This window comes from Phalacrocorax carbo, chromosome 16 (genome assembly GCF_963921805.1).
Source record: "Phalacrocorax carbo chromosome 16, bPhaCar2.1, whole genome shotgun sequence".
Lineage (NCBI taxonomy): Eukaryota > Metazoa > Chordata > Aves > Suliformes > Phalacrocoracidae > Phalacrocorax > Phalacrocorax carbo.
Genome location: NC_087528.1, coordinates 9660657 through 9686305, shown reverse-complemented (window position 1 = coordinate 9686305; position 25649 = coordinate 9660657). Strand labels below are relative to the sequence as shown.

The following is a 25649-nucleotide window of genomic DNA, read 5'->3' as shown; positions in this document are numbered from 1 at the left end:
CAAATACCGTATTTTAGAAAGAGTGAGTTAACAAAACTAAGCATGCTGATTAAAGACCTGGAAGTCAGAGGAAATGGAAGTAAAATCCTTGGCTATTGAGTAAACATTACTAGGAAAAATGGAGTCTTAGAAATGCTGTGCAGCCCTAACTAAAAAAAAAAAAAAGGCAACTTTGGTAGCTAATACTTCTGAGGTGAATAATAAGGAATGAAGCAGCAGAATGGGTGTAGGGAAGGAAATTCAGAGAGCTAAAATACAATTCAAGAATTAAAACACAAGAAGTTACAATAAGAAGTTCAGATAAACGGGAGACCCAAAAATAATTGGCTAGGCCACCGATTATTAAGGAATCCAGTTAAAGAAGAGAATTTCAATTACTTCTTTGGATCAGTTTCATCATCAGGGAGACTTGGAGAAGAGTAACTTTGTTCTCGATCTGTAACTAACTACAATGTGGGTAAGACTGAGCAGGTACAGGGGGCAGAAATATCCTACATCATCATTGCCACTCCAGAATCACTGAACAGTTGAGCCTGGAAAGAGCTTCTGAAGATTATGCACTCCAAATCCCCCTTCTCTGAGCAGGGTCAGCTAGAGCAGGTTTCTTAGGACCGTAATATGTCCAGCTGGGTTCTGAATATCAACAAGGATGGAGACTCCACAACCTGTTCAGGCAACCCGTTCCAGTGTTAGACCACCCTTTCAGAGGGTTTTGGGGTTTTTTCCCCCCTTTTTATTTCAGTGGAAGTTCCTGTAATTCAAGTCCATTTCCTCTTGTCCTTTTATTGGGCACTACTGACAAAAGTCTAGCCCATCTTCCTTGCTCTTTCTCATCACATTTATTATACACATTGACAAGACCTGCCCCCAGAGCCTTCTCTTTTCCAGGCTTAACAACCCCAAACCTCTCTGCCTTTCCCCATGTCAGATGCATCAGTCCCTTTAATTACCTTTTAGTCCTTCACTGGGCACCAGAGAAACTGCTGAACTGGACTTGCATCCCACTGGTTCAACCAAGGAATCAAAAAAGAAACTGCAGGTAAGTGAGGAGGGTGCCTACCTATGAAGCTTGCTCTGCCACTTACAGTGATTCTAGTATGACACCACACCCTCAAAGAAACTGAAGCAGCACAAAAACTGGTGCTGGAAGTGATACATTAAAAAGCACTACACCACCACGTCCACATGATACATCCAAATGTTCTCAAGGGACTGCGGAGGAAGAGATTTAAAATTACTAAGCTTTGTGCTAAAACCAGACACTGCTGCAAGCACAGGCTTGCATTTTTAAAAGGGTTTGAAGGTGATATGCAGAAGATTAATATGATATGGTATTGTGTATATCATATATGATACGGTGTAACCAGCTGTACCAGTAAGGATTCTGAAAGAAAAATATCATACTTATAACTGGAATTAACACATTACTATAATACTAAAGAAAAACTAGCTGAAACAATTATTTTAAGCTTCCAGAAGGCATTATACTATGAGACACGTAAAGAAACCAAATCACCATAGTGTAAAAGAGGTACTGTCATAGCCATGAACTGTGCAGAAAATGTTGGTTAATGGTCTGCATTTACCCTGGCAAAACAGTAACACTAAATTTCTCACCTTGATCCCATAAATAAATAAAAGCAACTGTCCCTCTTCATATCATTAATGCATACTTAGGAATTGTGCAGGGCAGGCTGCCTGCTCTTGAGTTTTCTTGAACCTCTGTTGCCACCATCAGCACAGTCAGGATACTGGAATGATGGTCCCTGGACCTGATCCAGCACAGCAATTACAAGAATTCAAAGGAACCCTGATCTTCACGGGGGAGTCTGTGGATTGCTACCTAATACAGAGACTAATAAAACTGTATTAACTGGAGGCAAAATGAAACAGCTTCACCTATCTTCCTGACTACAAACTTCAAATGAGTATGTGGTATTACAATTTTTTTTTATCCAAAGGCTGTAGGAGACACTCACATACAGTATTGGCCTACATCATGTTAGACTGAAGCAGGAGACATTCTTCCGTCTACTCCAAGTCTCAGCTCCTGCTAAAGCGGCCAGGCATTCTCACATCCTTGAACTGACATTTTAGCAGAAATCATTATTTATTAGGTCTTTTAACATTTCATTCCTCAATCAACAGGGCCTAAGGTTGCCTGCTCCAGTCACAAAGACGGCTCTCCATAAACTTTTTTAATTAAAAAGTACCAGACACGGTTTAGAAACCCCAGAGAAAACTCTTGCAAGAGCTTTGATGTTTCCGCTGCATTCGTCTGAAGGGATCCCTCTATTTAGGAAATGGGTGCCTTAAAAAGCGTCGTACCCCCCCCAACACACATACACTCAAGCCCTTTTACACACAACATCCTTTTCATGCCAGCTGCAAGTTGGAAAATGAGGTTTTTGTAGCATGTTAGTGTTGGAATTTTTTAATAACCTTCCCTCTCTTTTTTTCCCCTCCCGACCAATTATCTTGGTAAATAATTAACATTCTGAAGGAGATAAGTAAGCACAGCATCTCAGAGCTCAAAGCCCTTTAGTTCAAAGCCCTGCCCTTTTCTCTTCGTTTCCCTGCTGCCGCCACCGAAACTTCCTTGTCAATCAAGCTCTGGGCACACACATCAAAGCTTCATGTGGGAATGGCCCCAAGGGGTCAGAGAAAATTCATGGCAGGGCCTGCATGAGGCACAAAGAGAAAAAGAGAGTGAGAAACACAGACCAAGAGCTAGACAGACACACTCAGCCACACAAACACACGGAATGTGCCCCAATATAAACCTCTACCCTATTTACTCACAGGTTGACAAATAACCATAGTTCGAAGTTTCAGGATCCACCTCCACAACCATTTCCCACTGCTGGCAAAACATCAGTCCAAATGTTTCAGTTCAAAACCTTTTAATTGAAAGAAGCTTAAAGGAACTAGACAGCAGCTCACAAGAACACAGAATGCAACCTCCTTCCCATGGCTCATTTCCCTGCATCCCTATCCCTTCCTAGGGGTCAGCCAACACAGAGTCCCCTCTTGCCAAATTTACATCCAGTAAGTTCTTTTTCTTCAATTCAGACAGGCTACTGGCTCATTCATACAACCCTCTGTCTAGCTTCCTTTGTGCAGAGTTCTCAGGTACCATCCCAATTTCAGCACTCACTGCCAGTTCGGTACAGAAGGAAGCTAGCTACATCTCACTGATCACCCCAGGAATTCTCCAGCCAGTCACTGGCAGGACATAACGCTGTCTGAGATTTTTTTTATAACACAAAAGTATTTAAATCAGTACCAATTTCACATTAAAAAAAAAAAAAAAGCCAGTGGAATGATCCCACTGGCCAAGGAATGTCTTGGCATAAAGATGAGAGGGCTTTAGTAGCTGCAGTCCAGGAAAACATACAAACGCAAAGTTGGAGCCTTTAGTATTCTCTAACACTGCTATGAATGCAAGGATCAAATACTGGGCAGACCATTACCTGAAAACTATATTCTCAAGTCAGCTGGTATTTCCTCATTTGCAGTTGTTCTAATGCATATATCAATGTTTCTAGAACAACAACTCTGCAGTGCTTAACTCACTGCATAGGATTCTTATATCTGTGAATCAAACAGATTTAGAAACCTCTTGGAGTCACACTGAGCCTGTCAGATTGACCAAAAGAATCATAGCTGTTTGAATCAAATATTCAAAAAACTCCATTCAGCTACATGTGATGAATTATTACAACAGGAATGAGTCAACAGCTAGTTACTATACTCAGATATCCAGCATTTCTCTCCCTTGCTGCTTTGATTTCTAGCCAAAGATACAATGCCATTCTGACTGGGAAAATAGATGCTATTTATCTATTGAATTATAATGTTCAAATCAGACTGTGCAAGGCATATTTACAAGATACAGTAAGATTATTTCTATTGCAACAGCACTTAGAAATCCAATTGAAAATAGTGCCCCATTGCACAATTATATATATGTACGTAATGAGCAGCAACATTCAATATAAAGAAAAATGTAAGGAAGTATGATGTCTGGGGGGTGGCATTTGGTATAGATGAAAAACTCAGACCTCAAGAGATCAAATAACTTACTCAAGGTCACACAGGAGAGCAATAGCAGAAATGAGAACTAAGTATGTAAGTCTCCAGAGTCCCATCCAAGGCCTTAATCACAGGACAGTCTTCGTCTGAACGGATCAGAGAGTCACTGATGAGGCAAGAAGCGGAGGAAGCCAATGTCCTACTTACTGTCCTCCCCATTTAAGGGGTATCATTCCAAATGGCCAACTCCTCAGATTTTAAAAAGACCTAAATAACACAGCTTCATCAATTTACTTAGTTACAGCTGCAGAAGTTCAAATGAACACTTTCCATTTCTGAAATCTGAAGACCAGCCTGTTACTCATAAAGCCACATTTAGTCTGAAACCGTGTAGCTAAGTAACTCAAAGTTTTATTTCAGACACGCCGAGTGCAGTTACTCAGACACCATAGTGGTGAGCGTGGTTTATGACAGCAGGGCATCCTGGCTGTAGAGTGGTATACTGGGGCTACTGCATCTTGCATTCCGTGATAAAAATATCTACACTAGAACAACATTCCTCTGTGAATCCAGCTGCGATACACAAAAGAAACATTTCTGCTTTGTTTTACTGCATGATTTAGTAACTTGCTCTCTAGAGCACAGGAAAGACTTCAGGCAGAACACCCCCCCCAAATAAGGTCTCAATACTTCCTCCTTCACGAGGTATGTCCAGACATATGCATTCAGAAAAACTCCTAGAACAGAGTATTGCAAAATACGTATGTTGTTACCATGCAGTTATTCTGTTCACTGACAGTGTGATGCTTTCAGACCAGGCAGAGACTGCTGTCTAAGGGGAACTTGCAGCTGCCAGAATGAGAAGCATTCTTTCCGTTACATGATCTGAAAAGATTAGAGTGCCACAGGTCTGCTGTTAGTTTAATGTTAAAAGATGAATAAGAAAATAAGCACTTCAAAGGAACACACGCATGGAAGGAGAAACCCAAGCTACCAACATGAAATACTGCATAGTACACACACCCCAAACACATAAACTAGCTCTTGGAAAATTCAACCGGAAAGCCGGTGGATCAAAAGCTTCTCCAGCAAGACTGCAAAGCATTGCTGAAACAGAAATAAACACTATGGTCATGGTGAAAGGGGCAAACTGACTAAGTGGTTCGTGTTTATAACCTGAGAACAAAGCTGCTCAATGTGGACTGCAACTGCCAAAGAAGATGGATATTCTGCAGCCAATACGGAGGAGGTCTGATCCAGCCAGAGCAGGGGACCTTTAAAATTCATAAAGCAAAAATAAGATTTGAAAGCACTATTTTGAGAAGGCTACTTAAGAAGCATTCATTGAGCCCTTGAGCCAAGATCAGAAAGATCCGGCCTCCGAAACTGACAGTAGAAGAAGGAACTTTTTCTGGCAGAACTTCCACTCTAAACTCAGTCATACAAGGAAGGTCCTCATCCTGACCGAAGGGCCTAGCCTTACTCGAGGTCAGCATAAGAAGCAAGTATGGACAGCCTTTGCAAGCACAGTTAACAGACCTCGCAAAACAAACAGGAGGTAAGATCGCTACCAAAATCTAGTCAGATGAGAAAATCCTGAATGGGTAAGTAAAGGGCTAAGGCTTCTTACTGGAAGGTGAATGCCATCCTCTGGGCTGGATGAATTTCACTATTAATTGCCATTTTCTTTACTAGTAAGTGGAATAACCGCAAGGCCTGCCACTGGAAATACCTCCGATGGACTGACTCTGATGAAATAATTTTTTTCTGAAATTGCATTCAGACTCTTGCCAAAAAGCAGAGAAGGCTTCACACTGCTTAATTCGTAGTCGGCTTCACTGAACAAGCATGCCAGATGCATTGCCCAAACTGGCATTAACAAATAGGATATGGAAAGAGAACCAAAGGCAAAGAGAGGAACAAACAGCTCCTCTGGATTTCTGCTCCATGGTACATGCCAGAGGAAACACTCGGTACACTCTTAAGATCTGATTAGAAGGTCTAAATATTTATGTGGAAGCCTGTGAATTCCTTTAGCTCCTCTGAAGACAGATGATGGCCTCCTGCCCTCTTTGCTGCCTTGACTTTTCCAGTGGCTGGTATTCTTATTTCTGCTAACTCTTTCCTAGTATTAACTCAGCAATCAATGATTTTTTTCCACTAACGCACCCCAGGTATGCACTGCACAAGTGCCTGTTTCTGGGAAGAGAAAGAAGGGAAGAAGCAACTCTGAAAAGCTCGGCTAGCCTAGAAAAACACAAACAAGCAACCAGAGCTATAAGGAACCCAAAGCCAAGTGCTACAACAGGGAAGCCTGCAGTTGATCAGTTCTGGAGAGCAGAACATTATAAAACACTTCAAGGGACATGAGGATAAGGCAGCCAGCAAAAACAGCAATAACAGAAAATCAAAGCAATGCCTTGAAGTCTTTATGGGTTCCAAAAACTCCATGTTGCTGCCAATCTGTGTGCTCACTATACTGTAAATACACACATATTTTTGGAGAATTCACTTCAGACAGCTCCTTCAGCCCAAGTATCTTGGCAAACAAATTGACAATATTTGTCTTTTTTCCCGGTTTTGCTTGCAGTGTAAAGGTTCTCCCTTCATTGTACGCAATTGGATTTAATGAATGTGGTTCCAAGCTTATCAGTTTGAATGGAGTGAGAGGGTGGAGGGAGAGCAGAAGTGTTGATAATGTGGTACTCCACCATCTGCAGTGATTCCTTTTATTGGCCTCAGTACAAATTTCAGTCATTTATAAATATTTGAATGCTCAAATGTGCTCACATTACTGCCTCAGACACCATCCACTTTTCCATATAGACAGCACCAAGGTCATCTATAGAGCGGAGGATAACCTACTGTTAACTTCAGACCTGGGAAAGCTAGGTGCCACTCTGTGATTCAGGTCTGATATTGGACAAGCAGCAATCCCAACCAACCAACTTCCAGTCATATCACAGAAGAAACTATACCCTCTACCCTAGCAGCGGGTGGGGATGTGATACCATCAGGAATCATACAGTCTCCATGACAGTAAGTTCCTAAAACATCCAGGCTGGCAGTGGCCAACGTCCAGAACACACTGTGCTTGGGCTCAAGCAGGCTCTGCCTCTGACAGCCTCAAAGACCGTACGTTTCTAGAAAATCCTTTTGAAGTTCATCAAGAGAAGTCCCATATCCTTGAAGGATGCTGCTAGAATTCCATATGTACCAAGACATTTCCCAAAGGAAAAGAAGAAAACAGAAGGCAATTAAGTAGCCTAAGAATATACTGAAGTGAATAAACAATTGTATGCTTCTCTTCCAGCCCTACTTAAAAGTAATAACAGTGTACTTATGTTTAGACATTGTGTCATGTATATTGAGAAGACATGAGGCAACCTGGAAAACCAAGAATGGACTGTGCAGAAGCCATAAGCCAACCCCTATTCCTTTACTCTTTTGTTTTCTTAACTATTTCTCATTTTCTGTTTCTCAAGAGTTTAAGCATTATATTTGGCGAACAAGAATCTAAGAAGTCTCTGAGAGCAAAAGGAGAATAAACCACATTTTAAAAAAATGGAAAAACATATATGGAACAGGGTAATTAGACAAAATCTCACATTTCAAAGTTTGGAATTCTAAGGCTCATACAATTTCAACTATAACTCACAGTTATCACTGAGGTAATTAGATTTCAGTGCAATCTTCCTTATGATTGCCTTTGCTTCCTCTGAAAGTCACTTTATTCCTGAAGTAAATATACACTCCAGAGGTGTTCTATGAAGCACCTATGGTCTACCTCTATTTGGCATGTTATATTCTGCTCAGGCAAGATGTGTATGAAAGAGTGAACAGCCTGATAATATGAAAGTTAAATACTTAAAAAATCCAGAATGGCTAGATACAAGATGGTAGTACCTCTTTTGGAAGACCTCTTTTGAACTGAAACACAGGTTTCTAGTCATCTAAGAAATATTCCATTAAAATAAAGTCTCAGGTTATGTGTAGGTATCTTTGCAAGGGAACCACAGCAGGGCAAAGCATTCCAGCAGGCTATTGCCAACACTACTGACACAGAACACCTGGAGTGAAAGCTGTGAATTTTGGCAGTTACGTGATACAACCTGACAACCTTAAAGAGATGTACTACTGATAAAGACAACCTCCCTCCTCAACCTTTCACACATCCTCCAAAACAAAAGATACCACAAAAAACCCTTGAGAGATTAGCCGTTCTGTTCTTTCACTCGTGCTCCCTTTTCCCTACGACATCCAGAAGAACCAAACGCTCCACAGCAGTTCATTCACGTTTGCATCCTATATACCAAAACACAGCATTATTCCAGAACAGGCTCTCACACTATGGAGATGCTGAGTACTGCAAGGTCACCTTAGCATAAACCCCCCCAGCCCGAAAGCTACACATTTTACAAAATACCTTAACCGTATGCCTTCTATCTTTACAGAGCAGCTCCGTGTTTTCATCTCTTTCCTTCCAGATAATGTGAATGGAAGGGGAGCTCTGACTAAACTACAAAAAGTTTCCCTTCCACAGACCACACGATGCCTGAAAGGAGCAAAGTCTTTACCTAACCCACCCATACAGTGCCTAACCCCATCCAGTGCAGGACCAGGCACCGCAGCCTGCTCTGCAGCTCTCAGCCCTGCAGTGAGCGTGGATACTGACCCGCACAAACTTCTTCCCAGATTGAAGACTTCATAGTTGGGAAGGCAATACTGGAGAGCAAGCGAGAAGCGGTGAGCAAGTCCTGTGCCCAGCGCTTCCCCACCTGGCCCAGCACCAGAACTGTCACTTCTCTTGGTCTGGGCCAGTGTCATTTTTACTGAGAGCACTGAGGCTCAGGCAAAGCAGCCCGATTAGTAACAGCCGCCTATAAAAAGGGCATCCAACAATAACACAGTTGCCAGGGACACGAAAGCCAGAGCAACTTCCGCACCCATTTCTTCCCAGAGAAGAAAGCCCCCTTCAGTCCCTGCCAAGCACTCGGATCTGCAGCAGAAGGGAAAGCCTATCCAAGCAGAAGACGTTATGGCATGGGGCCTTCACTGACTCAAGGCAGAAGTTAAAGATGAAAAAGGATTTACACTGGTAACGGGGAGCAAAGCTTCACCCAGAATCGGCTGACCTAAACTGAGATAAGGCACCATCCTAGTAAGTTAGAGCACTGTGGTCTCTGACAAGCAGTACGGGTAACCAGAATGGTATGACAAGTTCTCGGCAGGAACTGTTTTTTCCTGTTTGATGCTTCATCCAAATAAAATGTTTATAAATACACAGAATCACTCCTGCCATAACAGACCATGACCTGAAAGGGCTGAAGGGCCCCAGGCAAGGGACACAGGCTACATGGCCACTGGTACTAAACACAGCTCTTCCAATCTACAAACCCATTTTACATTGCGGTCATTTTACACCCAGCTGCATCAAACAACTTCCAGGCTGTAATGCACATGCTTGTGTGCCCTTCCCCCAGCACACGTTCCTGGCAGCACAGAACCCATTGCTCCAAAATCTGAAACTCTAAATAGACAGTGGAACCCAACCCCATCTAGGCACACATTTCTTTCTCCTCCTTCTCTTCACCCTGTTTTATCTTTCCATGTCACCTCAGCTCCTTGCAGCCTTCTCCCTTCTCACACCTCACCCTAAACATACATGAATTTCTTTGCTCCTCAATCAAATCAATTCCCCTTCTGTTTCTTGTCTATCCAGTGACACATCTTCCCTTATTGCTAAACCTAATTCGAGTAGTGTTGCTAGCCTCGAACATAAAGTTTCCCTGAATATATTTTGATTTTTAAAAACCCCCTTTTTTTTAAAGAAGAAAAACTTTATTAGAAAAATGTTCTGGCCTGCTCCTTTCACCATCAACTCATTTTTGCAAGTCAGCTGTGATGAACTGGATGGCCTTTCTTAATTCTGGGAATAAACTTTTTGAAACAATAGCATTTTAAAACATCACAATGAATGTACCTGGTGAAAGAAAATCTAGAAAGTTAAATACCTATAGCTGCATACACATTTCCAACCACCTGCGGTTTCTGCACCACATGGTCTATGGAGACAAGCTCCATTACAAGTATAAACTTCACAAAGTTTATATACTCAACTGCAGAAGGAGAAAAAAATACAAGAGTGAGTTCTTTAAACTCACCATGAACTTTAGCAAGGTCTCCTGCAGAAAAAGCTTCCTTGAGACCATTGGCATAACTGCATCAGCAAACTCTTGTACAGTGTGAGTGACATATGCAAGCAAAACACTCACTTTCACGACGTTACAGACACACATACCCTTCCAGCTAAAACCATAGCCCTGAGAAGGTCACTTTCTTCAGCCCACTACCACACATTGCAAGATAACAACCACCACTTGGATTTGTGTGTTATGAGACTCTAATCCACTTCAGTCAAGAGACCTGAGCCTGCAAATGCTTGTTATTTAAACTGTTTGTATTTATCCATTTCATGCAGAATGAAATAAATAGCAGCCCAGGTGACAGACATGAGAATAACTGGGGCAGCAGTCTCTTCAGCTGACTCATCTGTAACCAGCAGCCTCGCATCCAGTCTAAATTACTCAGATAAAGTTCCTTTAAAATGACAAACATCCACCTTAGGGTCTTCAGCAGAAAAGTCTTGAGAAATAATAAAAATTACTATGCAAAAAAAAAAAAGCTTCTACAGGACACCTGGTTAGAAGGAGTTTGCAGTGCCCTTATTGTTTCACATACTCATTTTTCTCTACCTGTATGTGTCACACCATCACGTGCACTGTACAGAAGAACACACTGTCTCATGAACAAGTTGCTTATACTTTGCATCTCTCAAGATGCTACACAGGATGTCATATAGCAAAGGAAAATCTAACAAATTCTCCTGATATTATCAGCTGTTTTCTCCAGAATTCTAAGGCTCATACAGTCAGGGTTGGGTTTTTTTTTTCTTCCTTAAAATTGGAGAATTGTACACAAAATAGTTCTATTAATGAAATAACAAAGCTGAAAAAAAACAACCCACTTAAACACCTAACAGACAGTAAAGTTACGAAGGCTTAATTATTCCAGGATATTCAAAGAAACAAGTCATACGTACCAGTTTAAATCCTCTGCTATACATGAAATTGTTTCCCATTTCATGTGTATTAGTCCATTATTATTCAGCCTTTAGGGTAGTTGAGTCAATATAGGAATTGCTGTTGAGTCAGGTAAGTTGCCGAGGCAGACTGGTCGGTCCGCCTCCAGCAATACACAAGGACATAGGAACAACTGTATGCAGACCCAAAGTCCATTCAGCCCAGCCAGTATCCTGTCCCGAGCAGCGGGCAAAATCCAGGTGCACAGAGAGGAGTACCCTTGCTCTTTGCTTATATGTGATACTTTCCCCTAATACTATTAGCTAGCAATGATTTTCAGTTCGGAAGCTTCCTGAAATGGTTTCTATATATTAAGAGATACTCTCAGTAGGTATCTTCCTTGAGCTTGTCCAAACTTCTCTTGAACCAGTATACACTTTCAGTATATAGCACCCTGTGACAAAGAATTCCACACTTCCGTTGCATGAACAACTACCTTCTCCCATGTACTCTAGCTCCTGCTTGCCCCACTTGATGCCACTCACTCCTGTACTAGGGAGAGTAAGAAATCAACCCCTTCCAGCTTCTCCTCGATATGTTATTTCTTTTTTGCAGACGGATGAGTCCTAGCCTACTTAGTCTTTCTTTACGCAGGAGCCATTCCAGACCCCTGATGATCCTCATTCCCCTTCTCTGTGCCTTTACCAGTTCCTTTTTAAGATGAGAGACCAGGCCTGCACACACCATTCAAGATGCGAGCAATTCCTGGTTTCATACTATGACACAGTGATGTTCTTTATTTTGTTATCTATTTCATTCTGAATAGTTTGGATTTTGGGAAGGAGGTTGTTTCAATTTTAACTACTATTCAGTAATGAGCTGATGATTTCGTCACCTTAAGACTTTGCCCAAGAGCAGTAACAATCAACCCAAGAGCTCACTGAGTTCAAATTATTTTTCCCCGCATATGCATCACTACATTTACCCACACTGAGCCAGCTGGTTAAGAAGAAAATGCCAAGTCGTGCAACTGTTAGGTAATAATGTGCTAATAATCTCTTCGTAATGTCACGTTACAATCCCTAAAAATAGTTTAAGCATGAGATTTTATTTGCTTTCCACATTTTGCAAATAATGGTAATTATTCTATATACTTAGATTATGCTTTAAAAAATAATCCATTTTTCTTTAATTATGCCCAAAGTGTCAACACAACCACTTTCTAATTACAGTTTAATGAGACTACACTGTGATAACGCGTTGTATGAAAAAATAAATTCTTAACCCAAATTTGGATTTGCTACCCTTTATCTTAATGGGATGTTATTCTTTTGTGTTGACAAAGAATTGAGAAATTAGAAAAATCATCCCTTAAAACAGTCAATTTGCAGAATAATTTTCAGCTTTTGAGCACCATATCTTGAACAGTCACAGTTTTGTACTCGCGTCAAGGCTTTGCCCCTTTGCCATTTGACACAGCGAGCACCTCAATCTCAGGAAAGCCACTACAAATGGAAGATGTTTGACACTAAAATTGACCAGGTTCTTCATCAAGCTGTGGTTTCTCAAGGAGTGTAAAAGACTGGGCTGTAAGGCAGCTCAAAGTCTTTGCAGAGCGCTAATTTAACACATTTTTATATGTTTCAGGGAACTGCCGCGAGGAATGAATTCCACAGTAAATGTCACAACTAGGAAACCGGGAAATTGCCACACATGTAACAAGCACAAGTAATGGTGCCAGGTACAGAACAAAGGCTTTAACACAGCAAATTGAATAAAATTCCTGCCATAAAGTTTCTGATTCAAAGACAGGGAGACGTAATTATTTCTGTGGTGTTTCACTGAACAAGTTATGTTTCAGAAGACATCCAGAGAAACATCGGATGTATGTTGGAAAAGAGAAAATACAAGAACGTGTTGTGGGGAGGGCTGGGCAAGGGGTAAATACAGGTAAGCAGAGGATTTTGAACTTTATTTAGAAGATAGACCAAAGCTAACAACAGAGTCCAGAGACAGCATCAGAGGATGGGTGAACAGGAGGCAGATACAGGCCAGCCAAAAGGGTGCTGCATTCAAGTTTACTGAAAAGCCAGAGAAACCTCCTTTTCTTTGTGGAATGAGTATGGAATGCAAAGGATTTAGAAGCTAACTCAAAAAGAGGAAGAGAATGGTCATAGGAGGCTTCAAGGTGGTAAGGAGAGGCACATGAGCAGACAGGGTATTTTCCAACAGTGACAGAAAATGATGGAAGAAAGCATCAGAAAGGTAAGTACCTTCAAATCGAAGAAGCAACAAAACATCCAATAGAAAATGAACTGAGAATAGGAAAAAGGTTCATTACAGAGGCAGATTTTGAGTCTTCAGCATCTAGGATGTACTTAAAACAAAAAAAAGCCCATCTTAAAAATAAATAGTGCCAAAACTTGAAGTCCATGAGATTCTAGAGGAAAACGTGGCATACGGGGTGGGGGAGAATATCACTTCCTACAGATACGCTGAAAAGAAAGCAGTATATTTTGTAGGGACACAAGTCTGAAGGCTGAGACAGGAAATCTGGGAACACATCCCAGCCAAATCTTAGAAAAGGATAAAAAAAACCCATTTTATGCAGGAGACCTCTGTTGGTAAAAGCTGCAGAGAGACCATTCTTTGGAATGAGGAAAAAAGATTTCCAAAGACGATGTTAGAAAATGTGTGTAAAGGAACTCTAGGTGAGGGACGTGCTCAGACATGACAGCTTAGAACCAAAATAAAGAAAGAAGAAAAAATAAAAAAGAAAAAACCCAGACAGAGAAAGGCTGAGGGTAGCGTGCATGTGCCAGGTCAGACCAGTCTGTACTAGTCACAGCTCTGCTGCTGCTTCCCCTGCCTCAGAACTGCTAACAAGTGCAGAACATTTTTTTATTATCTGCTGTTCCTCTGAATGTTTTCCAAATATCTCATTAGCAAAGCAACCATAGCCAGTTTCCCCTTCGTGGGATTTCTCAGAAATCTGAAGACAAGATTTGTCCTTTGCATTTCCCATCATGGTTACCATGTGTGCCTTCAGACAGTGTTTTGCGTGGCAGATGTGGGTGAGATGGCACAAGTCAGAGGAAGCTGGGAGAACTGCCTTCATGCCCAAACGGCAAAACCTCCTGGCCCAAAGACACAAAGTGCTTTCCACTGGTATTTTCATTATTAATTAAAATACATAAAATGACTTTGAAAAGAAAAATCATTGTTCTCCCCACCCACGATGGCATTATGTCTTACCAACACATACACTGTCCCACTCCTGTCGATGGGAGAAGCACAGCCATGCACACCCTGCACTCGAAGGGAGGCCATGGTCAAGCTGACAGCAGGAAGGCTGATAGAAACAGAGCAACCCCTCAGGCTGTGAAGCTGGGAGGGGGCCAAGAGCTACTGCAAAGCAATTCCTGAACCACAGAACCAAACAGGGCTGTGATCCCCGAGAGGCTCAGGACTCCCTAGGAAGCTAAACCTGTCACAGGCATGGTGACAATAACAAGGAACTCCAACCAACAAAACCACTCCCAAAACTTCAAATTTCTGCAAAAAATTCTTAACAAGGTATTAGGAAGGGGAGAGACTTCCCACTGTGAACACAGAGATCCACACTTTGCTCCCCTGATAATTTAAAAGCAGCTGCACGTGTATCTCTTCCACATGGCCTGGTCAGGAAGTTGTGGAATTTGGAAAGCTCCATTACAAACAACTTCAGAGGCATGCTAATCCCTACCTAATTCACCATGCTGCCTGAAAGGTCCCTTTCTCTATCCCTCTCCCTGAATGACAGCGCATTTTAAACATGGTGAGTCTGGGGCAAAGTCACTGGCAGAATCAATCGATCAGTCTTGTAACACATGTGTGATTTAGACAGCCAAGAGCCTCTGGCCAGAGACTTCAAGACCACCTTATTCAACATTTGCAATAAACCTCCAGGAATCTGGATTTGAAAAACTAAATTTCAGCCGTTGAGAAAAGTTACACATAGAGAGTACATATTCCTCGATGTACAAGCTGGCTTAAAATAAATTTCCACATAGTGATTATCAAAAAGGTGAGATTTTGACTACTATGGCCTCTGCTGTAGAAATTGAACACAGTTACCTATCCAAATCCAGTGTGACATCTCTTACTATAGTAGTCCAACTACAGATACAGCAAACTCACATTAGCTCCACTCTGGCAATAATGTTCCGAGGTTAAATACCGTTCAGACTCCATAAGGCACTGAGTGTATGTATGAAACAATGCAACCCCCCAACCCTGCCACAATATGCCAGCACATATTGTTGCACAAGGTGGACCTCTTCTGGTGAAGAGCTTGTGCTCCATAACACCTGGTTCCATTAGTCTTGGCTAAGCAGAAGCCTACAGGGATCACAACATTATACAGCTTGTTTTAAAAGTAACTGAGGCATATGGCGGGGTGAAGGGGAGCAGCAAGTCAGAGAGAATCACAGAGCACACTTGAGAGTCCTTACCTCAAAGAGCGTCAAACTTTCATCGTTCAAGATGATTCTGGGAGGTGCAATAACTGAAGTTAAAAAACAAGTTACAAAACAGGACCACCCAGCAACCAAAACAATACATACAGCAGGTATGGGAGGGATTACTGCTCTTTAAAGGAGTGACACATTCACGCTGCCCACATAAGCTTATTAGGCAGAAGCATGATGTGGCTAAGTGAGCAGGTTACACCTTCTTTGCACTCTGAGGCTGTATTTAGGGAAGGAAATCCTCCCCAGGTCATACCTCATGGCATCACAAGATCCCATATGCACCGCAGCTAGGAACAGGCTTTGTAAAGTAAGGCCAAATATTATCAACAGCAAACTCACACAAGTAAAATGGCAAGTCTGCATCTGCGAGGTGGCTTCTTACGAAGTCTCTCAAAATGCCAACTGTGAAAAAAGGAGAGAAAGGTTTGCTGAATTACATTTGCTTCTTCAGATGCTGGGCAAAAAGACAAACCTGTACCAGCAGACCTGCCCTCTAAGACGTCTGTAGATTGCCTTTTCCCTCAGAAGAACACTGTTACTATTACAAATATCATGGAGGAAAAAAAAAACACAAACAAACTACTTAGACCAGATTTTGCTGGTCCCTTAGCAAAATCTAAGGATGCCAGTGAAGTTCTTCCTAGGAAATCCAATGGCAGCTGCAAGATCTGCAGAGACCAGCCAGGTGAGACTCTGGTAACTAGTTCTTAGTTCTTAGTTCTTGTTCCATCCAAAAGTATCAAAAATTTGTGTGGGCAACCATCACTGCCAATTGAGATCCTCTTATTCTCAGCTAACAACAGTAAGAGCTACTTGGTGTATGGTCTGACCACCTTTTGTGAACTGACAGAGGCAGAAAGGTTCATCCCCTATTATTCTTATTACAGCTTCTTTTTCTTCTTCCTGTTTTTGTTTTGTTTTGGATTGGGGTGTGTGTGTGGGTGTGTGGGTGTGTGTTGTTTTTTCCCTAAGATTTTTTAAGCTTTAACATAGAGGAAGTGTCCAAACTCATCTCAGTAACATAGCGCTTGGGCACGAACAATATGGTATTGAGAGGGACGGTTTCCTGAGCACAAATATTTTGCCATCAAGCAGCCTGACAGTCTCCATCAAGTAAGCCTGGAAATAAATTCCCCTTAGTTAATTACCCCAGACCCTTTTCTCATCCAGTTCAGGGGCCCTGTAACGACAGTGTAACTAGCCACTGCTGCTTCCCTGGACCGCAGAAAGATCTGTCCAGAGCCACTCTCTTTTGTCATGCAACTAAACAATGATGAGACAGGTTAGCTGCAGCTACACAGTCTGAAGTGGAGATTGCTCTTACCAGTTTCACTAGGACGGAAGAACCCCTGTAGAACATGACGGTCTGGAAAATGGATTCTCAACACCACCTAAGTCAGAGGCAAAGCACATTAGGTCAATTGTTTATGGCTGTTCTGTAACACCTGTCCTTGGCTTAGAATTTCTGAGCAAGTTTTTCTTCTTTTTTAATGGGGAGAGTTGAGATATTTACTCTACAGGAATAGAATAACGTACTGGCTACCAATTACTGTGCTGCTTCTCAGAGAACATGGGCTGTCTGGCTATCAAAGGCTGTAAGACAGCTGATCTATAGAAACAGAATTATGTACAGCACATTCAGAGAGTAGGAGCTACCTGTGCTAAATGATGCACAAAGTAGAAAGTCACCCATGGACAGGTACAGACAGTGTGTAAGTATCCTGAAGCGTCCATAGCAACAGGAATCCTCCCACCATACATCTGAAGTAACTCGTACCATTCTATTTCCAGCATTGGTCAGAAAGCAGTTAACTTGGGAACTTAAATTTCTTATTTTTTCGCAATAAATCACCAAAGACAAAAACTGCATTAGGATCATATTTACAGAGTAAAACATCTCCAATCTGTAACATCTTATCATTTAACTTATAATGAGATACTATCCAAATGTAAGAGTCTACAGAGCAGAGGCAGATAGGAAAGTTCAGTCATACAGACTGATGTGGGCACATCATCAGGGTTTTGGAACATCTGGAACAAAATAAGAGGAGCTATATTGCCTGCCACTCAAACATATCATTACAGGCCCACTGATTTTATGTGGTACAACTGTTATGCAAGTCCCACAAAATATTAACAGGGACAGGAATTTGAAAAGTCTTCCTATAAGTAGCTCAAGTTCCTGTTGATGAGAATTGATTCCCAAAGTTACTCGACCCCCACATCTGGACTAGCCAGAGGGCCTGGAAAAGAACAAAGGCTACCTTTGGGTAACGCTCCAGCTTTTCCTTCAGCTGAGCTTCCCTCAAAGATTTTGTCATCAGTGGAGCTTCTTCCAGGCGTTTCCTAGATACATGGGAAGAACACAAGCTGTCACTTTTATAATTTTAAGATATATTTTTATTTTATTAAGAAAGTGAAAGGTCCAAGCAGGGCTGATGGGAATTGCTCAACTGTTCCATGTATGCCTCACAGCATTTTCCCCACCTCCTGTGGTTCCTACCCCAGAGTCTCATATATGGAACTACTGAGCATCAGCCACAATACCACATAAAATTACTTTTCTTGTACAAGTTTAAAAATAAGTTCACTACAGCAGATGCCAGAAAAGATACTAAGAAGAGCAGGGGAATGTTTGCTTGGACTACTCAAGAAGAGATAGACCTGTTAATCTAATAAAACAGAGACTAAAGTTGGATGTGATTACTCCAGGGAGGGAGGAAGAGCTACTGAAGCTGACAAAAAAAATGCTGGCACAAGAAATTAATGGGTATTAATTAGCAACAGGGAAACAAAACAAAAATGAGAAGTTTCAGATCATTCAAGGATCTGTAGACTGGAGTTTTAGAAGAAGTAGTAGGTGCAAAAAAATCTACCTGTATTTAAGATGAAACAATAAATTCAAGAAAATTATTATATATTTTCCTGTAATAAAGAAATAAGCTTGGATTCAACAAATCCCATTTTCAACTTTAGTTTCTTTTCCTTCTTTGCACCTAATTCTGAATAACCAACTTACTAGCCTAGATTTTGGTGAAACATGTGATCCTATAATTCTGTACAACTATTTGCAAGTTAATCTCTTACACCTATACAGTTTGAAGGACCTCTTAATTTTTAAGAATCATCAAGGTGTCTCAGGAACAGCTGTTGAACAAAACAGCTACAGGGCTACTTCACCAACTACACCCAGAACTGTCAGCTGGTTCACCAGGTTCCCAGATGCTCTGGAAGTGCCAACTCACAATCTGAAATGCAAACATGAAACTAACCTGCTCCATTCCTTCTTTGTATACCAACTGCTGAGTCATACCAATTCTCAGCTCCTCATGAAATCAGAATTAAATTCTAATTTAAAATACTGCATTGTATGCAGCTAGTTCTTGTTAAGATTCACCAGCTGAGATTAGAAGCCAACTGGTATCAGTTTCACATGTAACTTGCCTTTATTTTTATCCCTGGCTGTGAGGGTGAAAGGGATTACAAGCATCAGCAAATGTGGAAATTAGGTCTTTTTTTGAGGGGGCTGTATTCCAGTAACCCCCAACCAAATGATCCTACATTTGTACCACTAAATACTCCAGACCCACAAGTGGCAGAGCAATTTTCAGGCCAATCTGTGTACTGATGTGGATTTCAGTGGCCTGTGGGGGAAAAAAAATCAGCTCTAACTAAAAAGTGCCACTCAGACTTGGTTACAGTGTAAAGTAGGCTGTCCCACTGTCTCAGAGAATGCTTGCAATGTTTAAAGGAACATTATGATCCACTTGAAACTAAACATTCCTGAAATTAATTTCTTTAAGGAGCATATAGGCAACAAAATGCTGTTGTGATAGGGAGGCCAGTTTATCTTAATTGGAGTTTTTAGTTTAGAACTGGAATAAAAGTACAATAAAATCGTGAATATCTGACAGAAAGCTACTTGAACAGTGAGATGCATAGTTCATCCAGCTTCCTATACTTCTTATCCCTCTTTGAGCATGTTCCAAATATTCTCATGTTGTGATTGGTGGCTAAGTTTGATTTATTTCCATTTGGGTGGAAAATTATTTTTTCTTTCTCAAAGTTGGTCTTTTCTAATGAGGTCTAATAAAAGGTTAATTCTGTTACTTAAAATACAAGGTGTTTCGTACCAGCTGAGAATGCCACTGGCTACTGCTGAAGGCAGTGGGAGTTATTCTTACGAAGCTAGATCATCGTGTTCATATATTTGTCCACCACAAGTTACAAATTCCACCCATTTAATTATTAATAGTTAATGTGAAGTCAGATCAAAACAGATAGGAGATCACCACTGCTTTGGGCCCCTAGCAAATAAGAGCAGATCTAATTACAAAGGCAGTGGCTCCTCTTTCAGAACAGGGGAGAAGGAAAGAAAGAAAAAGAGGTGTGGTGTTAAGTGGCTTTGAATAACTCCCTGAAATGCAGAATACAGGAAGGAATCTTTCTCTTAATCCTTTCTCAGCAAGGGCCCATCCCTGATTAGCTTGAGGTTCTCAGATAAACTTATCATGAAGTGTCTGTGATGCCTATGTGATGATAAAACTTTCAACATCCACGTGAAACCATTATCCCATGCACAAATGCCCAACCAATTCACACAAAAAACATAGGTTCTGTCACAGAAATGTGACACAGCCCTTGAACTCAAGTAACATAAAGGGTAGAGGCTTCTAGCGCTGATCATTAACTCATTAATTCAACACCCAGTAACTTATCTACAACCCTTTACCCAGAGATCCCGGCAGCTATAGGTGTGTAGGGTCACTCTGCTCAACACAAGGATACGGAGCCATCTGAGTTGCCCGCAGAAAGGGAACTTGCCTCTCACTCTGCAGCTGTGCCAAACGTTTCCGTACATCATCCACTGTGACTTCAAAAAACTCATCAGGAAGCTCTTCTGGGACAGCAGGAAGTGGTTCGAGTAGGTCTAGGTGACATACAAGTGGCTCTCGTTCTACAAGCTACAGAATAAAAATGAGCTTCAATTAGTCTTAAATGCATTGCTTTGCTTATGCTACAAGGTTCCAGAAAAGAGTAAAAGGATAGTATTTGCAAACTGACATACAATCACTAGAGTGGAATTCATGTCACTTAAGATCAGACTAACGATAGAGAGGTTGTCAGTGCTGTCATTTTTTATAGCTGATAAAGCTTGGGGCACAATTCCTCCCAACAGCAGTAGGAATCTATATTGTCAGATGAATCACACCCTAGCAGTTAGCTGCTCTCCACTGTCAGTATAGGAAGCCCAGGGTCATCTAAAATAAGGAGAGATGACTCCCTTCCAGGGAGTGCCTGAGGAATCTCTTCACTTACAATGCAATGATATTTTGCAGCTAAACCATACTTCCAGCTAGATAGAAGCTTGTTACCAGTACTCAGAAATTACTCCTATCCCAAAACCCTAACCTACCTCCCCCTGCTCTACTTCAAACCTTTCTGAGTATGCAATCACTTCCTTGCCATTCTACAGGCAGCGTACAGCTTACACAGGTACTTCGTACTACAGACTATAAACTGCCCTTTTAAGTTTTTCATCTGCCATGCACTCCTGGCTCACATCGTACCTTCTGTTCTCTTCGCTTCCCATTCTCTTGCCACAGAACCAATGTTTGGCATTGTTCCCAAACAGGGCTCAGTATTTCTTCTTACTCTAGAGAGCAACCCTTTGGTTTGGGGTAGGGTAGTTTTTGAGCTGTTGAGTTCTCTGAACTGAGCCACCGTTTCATTGTATGCATTTCAAATTTTTAACCTGGCTTCTGGTGTGGAGAAAGCTCCCTTAGACAGAGAAAACCCTTTTGGTTTGCACTTAAAGTACTTAGCACTGAAATCAGCCTTTGTTGCAGGCAAAGCAGACAGGTATGAGGGGAGCCATTCACTATATGCATTAGCTGCAATAAAGGTACTTAATATATTTATTGGCAACCTTCCCTATACCCCAGCTGCTGAGGATAGGCCATTCAAGCAGCACACAGACCTCAAACAGCCAAGATACCCCTCTCACCTGCACAACTCTGCTCTGCTCCCCCCTGCCTCCAGAGCCCAGAACTGGGGGTTGGATATCATGAAGGCAAACCTTTCAGCACAATTGTGTCCTGGCCTATAACTGCGGTTGCAGTTATTAAGAAAAAAAAAAACAACACCAAAACCCACAACCCCTAAAAAATCCAAACCCCAACCTGTCCTCCCCCCCCAGCCTATTAGACAAACAGCATTTGCTGCCTCTGAAGGGAGAATATTATGTATCCCTCCCAGTTTAGAAAAGGTTAGATACTGGCTACTATCCCTTACATCAAAAGGAGCAGCTGTGTCAGTATGCGAATATAAACCGCTATAGGAGTCAAATACACAAGAGGCAGTTACACCTATTGGCTCCTGAACAAGTCAAACTTTTAAAATCAGATAAATGTTTAAATGCACAAAGCTTGAAAGCAAACAGAATAGTGTGCTGCAGGAGATGCAAGGGGGGAAGCAGTCCATGACTGAAGAGTCCCACAAGAACAAAGCTCAGACAGTTAATACAGAATTTCTCTACAGTCAGCTGCCAGCCTAACACAGCTCTAGGCTCTATGAACAAACCTGACGTCCATTTCTTCTCCCCTTACTCCCTCATATACTCTTCCCAATCCTAATTAATGCCTGAATATCCTCCCTCCATCTCTTCCACCCGTTCTCCCTTCCCCCAGGCACAGGCCCCTTGGGAACAGAAGGACTCTCCCTCAATTGTCAAAAGCAACAACACAAATTACAAGGCAATGTTCACTCTGCTTGTGGGCACTAAAGGGTAATTTGAGAAATTAAAAGAGCGAGGTTCTGTGGGTGGGACCCTTGACTACTTTTAGAAAGTTGAGCAGGGTCAGCTCTAACTAGCGGGTGAAGGAGCCTGATTGCAGCTTTCCTGGGGCTCAGGGGGAGGAATGCCCAGCACTGCAGGAGTGATCCTGAGCGTGCAGAGCCACCCTCTGGGAAAGGGCCTGTCGCACAACGGTCCTAACTGCTACCAGCAGCTGGTCTGGTAAGGTCAAATTGATGTCAAAGGCTAGAGAATTAATCAGGCCTCCCCAATACTCAGGTATACTTCAATCTCCTCAGACAGGCTTAAGTTTCATTTAATTGTAAAGACACACATACACACATACTGAAAATAGACTTCTTGAAAAAAAAAAAGACCAAGCAGGCATATCCTATGGCATGCTGTGAAGGGTGCTGGGATATGATCGAGAGAATTCCAATGTCAGCATTAGCAAATCCTAAACTTCCCATTTAGTACTGGCTCTAGCAAGCACTTTAGCTAATCCTTACAGCCGCAGGATTCCACGGGGAATGCATCAGTCACTGCCCAAACCATGGCAGTAGCTAAGGACTTCAGCCAAGACATCAAAAATCATGAGATAGCAGAAGGCAGACATATATCCCAGTCCTAAGTGTTCACCCCTCTTACTCACTGTGTGTTCCCTGCTCCAGACCACTGTATGTTAGAACTGCCATTCAAGCATCACTTTCCAGACATCTTCGTTCAAACAAATGGGTCTCCATTTCCAACAAGGTGCTGCAAATGGGCAGCCAGGAACATCCCCTCTAGAGCCATTCCCCAGCCTAGCAGAGCTACTACCTACATGCTGTGATACAAAATCCACTACTTCCCAGAGACAAACGATCTATTATTGACCTCCATCTTGCATCCAACCAAGACATCCCCATTTAATTATCTGCAGGATGCTTGTACTGGCCCCACACAGACACACAGCTACCTTTCAGCTCCTAAATCTATAATTTTATCTGTTTCCCTAGCCAACACTGAATGCCAAATATCTTAACTTCCAAACCAAGACACATTAAGTAGCTACTACCTAACATGAAGAAACATACTCTTCTGTACAGAAGAAGGAGCAGATCTGTGCATGTCTAACAAGATTACAAAAATACACAATTAGAGTAAGAATTCCCTAATATTATATTTTCAGCTAACCCCCAATAACAGAGAACTCTGGAGAGAGCTGTAATGAGTTAGTTTATGTGAAACAAAATTCAGGTGGTTTGACTCAGTTTTTGCAACTCAATTCCAGAATTGCACAACAGGGTCTGATCAGAGAAGGGCAGCACAAGGTGTCTACTAAGCACTGCTTAGCAACCAAAAGACATCATCATTTTGCCACTGAGGATGTAAAGACTGCCACATCATATTAATATCATAGTATCTCTTCTGCCACGTATTTAGCACCCTGTGGGATCAACCATACATCTCGCCTCCTTACAGACATAAGAAAAACTCTTCAGAGAGAAAGAGGTATCCACTCCTGTTGCTTTACCAGTTCTCTTTCCCCAGGATCCAGCTACCATCCTATTCCTTTCATCCATTACCACTTGCTCACTTCAGTATTCCATTTTGGCATCTCTCAATCTGAGTACTCTCAATACAGCCTAAAGCACAGACAGAATCCTAGAAAACTACCTTCCCATGGCGATTTACAAAAAGGAGGCTACCAGGTACACCAGCTTGCTTCCCGGTTCACTACCCATCTAGTGTTTTCTGCAACCGTGACAAAATGCAACCACCTCCTGTAATAATAAAAGGCCACCGTATGGCAGGTTCTACCTTCCATTATGTAACTCTGGAGGAAAGCAAGCTGTGCATTTTGCTGTCATGTTTCTGTCAGCGATACCTTTTAAAAGCCAGAGACGTTGCGTTTTGGTTTGCCACGTTCATTCTTAAAAGTCTCTAATTCTGCTACCAAAGGTGAGATGTTAGGCACTTTTCACCAGCAGGCTGAAGCCACCTGTTCACAGCAGTTCCTACTAGGCAGTCTATGCAATAAAGCCAGGTGTCAGGAATAATGCAGTTCACTCTGTGGTCACCACCTCAGACCCAAGTAAGCAGGTAAACTGAGGAAAACTTACTCCTTTTGGCAAACTAGTGGCTATTGTGCTTTCACAGCAGCAACCCCTCCCTGGAGACCCACCTCCTCAGGAAGCTCTAATCTCATGGGGAATCTGGTGTAAAGTTACCTTCTGATAATTAATGTTCTGACATCAAAGTCAGCATGCAGCTGTCTGTAAACCATCTTTAGCCCAAGAAACGAAGGGACGCCGGCACAGATTTTATCCAGCCTCTCTCTTCAGCTTCAAAAACCACACACAGGCAAAGCATTAATGGGAAGATTCTTTTACAAAAATGGACCTTTGATGTTTAAAAATAATTTGTTTTGTTTTGGGTTTTTTCCTCAGGACTGAAAAGGGACAAAAAGCAGATGCCATGTGGCTAGCCCTGCTCTGCTGTTGCAGCTGAGAGCAAGGAGAGCAGAGGATGGCAGGAATGGAGGAGGGAACAAAATGTAATCAATCAGCAGCAAAAGCACCAGAGATCAAAGGGCTTGAAAGCAGCAGTCAAAATCACATGCTGTTTAACACAAGGGCAGAACCCCCCCAACAGAATCTGCAGCTGCTTCCAAAGCTGCTCTCAAACTGGAAGAGAGGCCGCCTCCAGAACTGCCTCTGAGTAGTTTGAACTGGACTGCAGTTCTGAGAAAGATGCCGGAGAGTCCACAGGCCACCGCTGTTCAGCTCTGCGCCTAACAACACAACTTCACATTAAGCTGTAGCCAGTAAAATGATAAAATGAGTTCTGCCTCTGCAGACAGCATATGGAGAAGTGCGGACAATAGGACTGATGAAGAATATGACCACAAACCCTCGTACTTCTTCCTTCCTTCCTTCCTTTTCAGACACAACTGAAACTACTTCTTTCCAAATCCCTCGTAGGTGAAAGTGTGATTGAAGCAAGGAACACATTAGACTGGACAAAGCACCCAGCCTACTGCTTAGTTCTCCATGCTCAGCGTCTCTTCCAAAAGGTTAAAAACACTGATTAGACGGACCCAAACATGTTTCTAATATACTGAAATATTCACCACTGGGTTGGCACGGCCTCTTTCTGCCACATTTGTAACTGCTCCAGAGTCCTTCCAGGGTCTGGCTTCTGCTCCTAAACAATTCAGAAACTCATCAAGAATGGACTGCA

The 25649-nt window shown here is 42.0% G+C and overlaps 1 protein-coding gene across 1 annotated transcript in view; it reads right to left on the bottom strand.

The window, feature by feature from the left end:
• ASPSCR1 (ASPSCR1 tether for SLC2A4, UBX domain containing) overlaps window positions 1-25649 on the bottom strand; it is a 48877-nt gene that overhangs the window by 5763 nt on the left and 17465 nt on the right. The window contains exons 8-12 of the mRNA XM_064467182.1: window positions 20453-20592; window positions 17893-17974; window positions 16953-17019; window positions 15968-16030; window positions 15611-15663 (exon numbers count right to left, since the gene is read on the bottom strand). Coding sequence (XP_064323252.1) covers window positions 15611-15663; window positions 15968-16030; window positions 16953-17019; window positions 17893-17974; window positions 20453-20592 — 405 coding nt within the window. The remainder of the gene's footprint in view (window positions 1-15610; window positions 15664-15967; window positions 16031-16952; window positions 17020-17892; window positions 17975-20452; window positions 20593-25649) is intronic.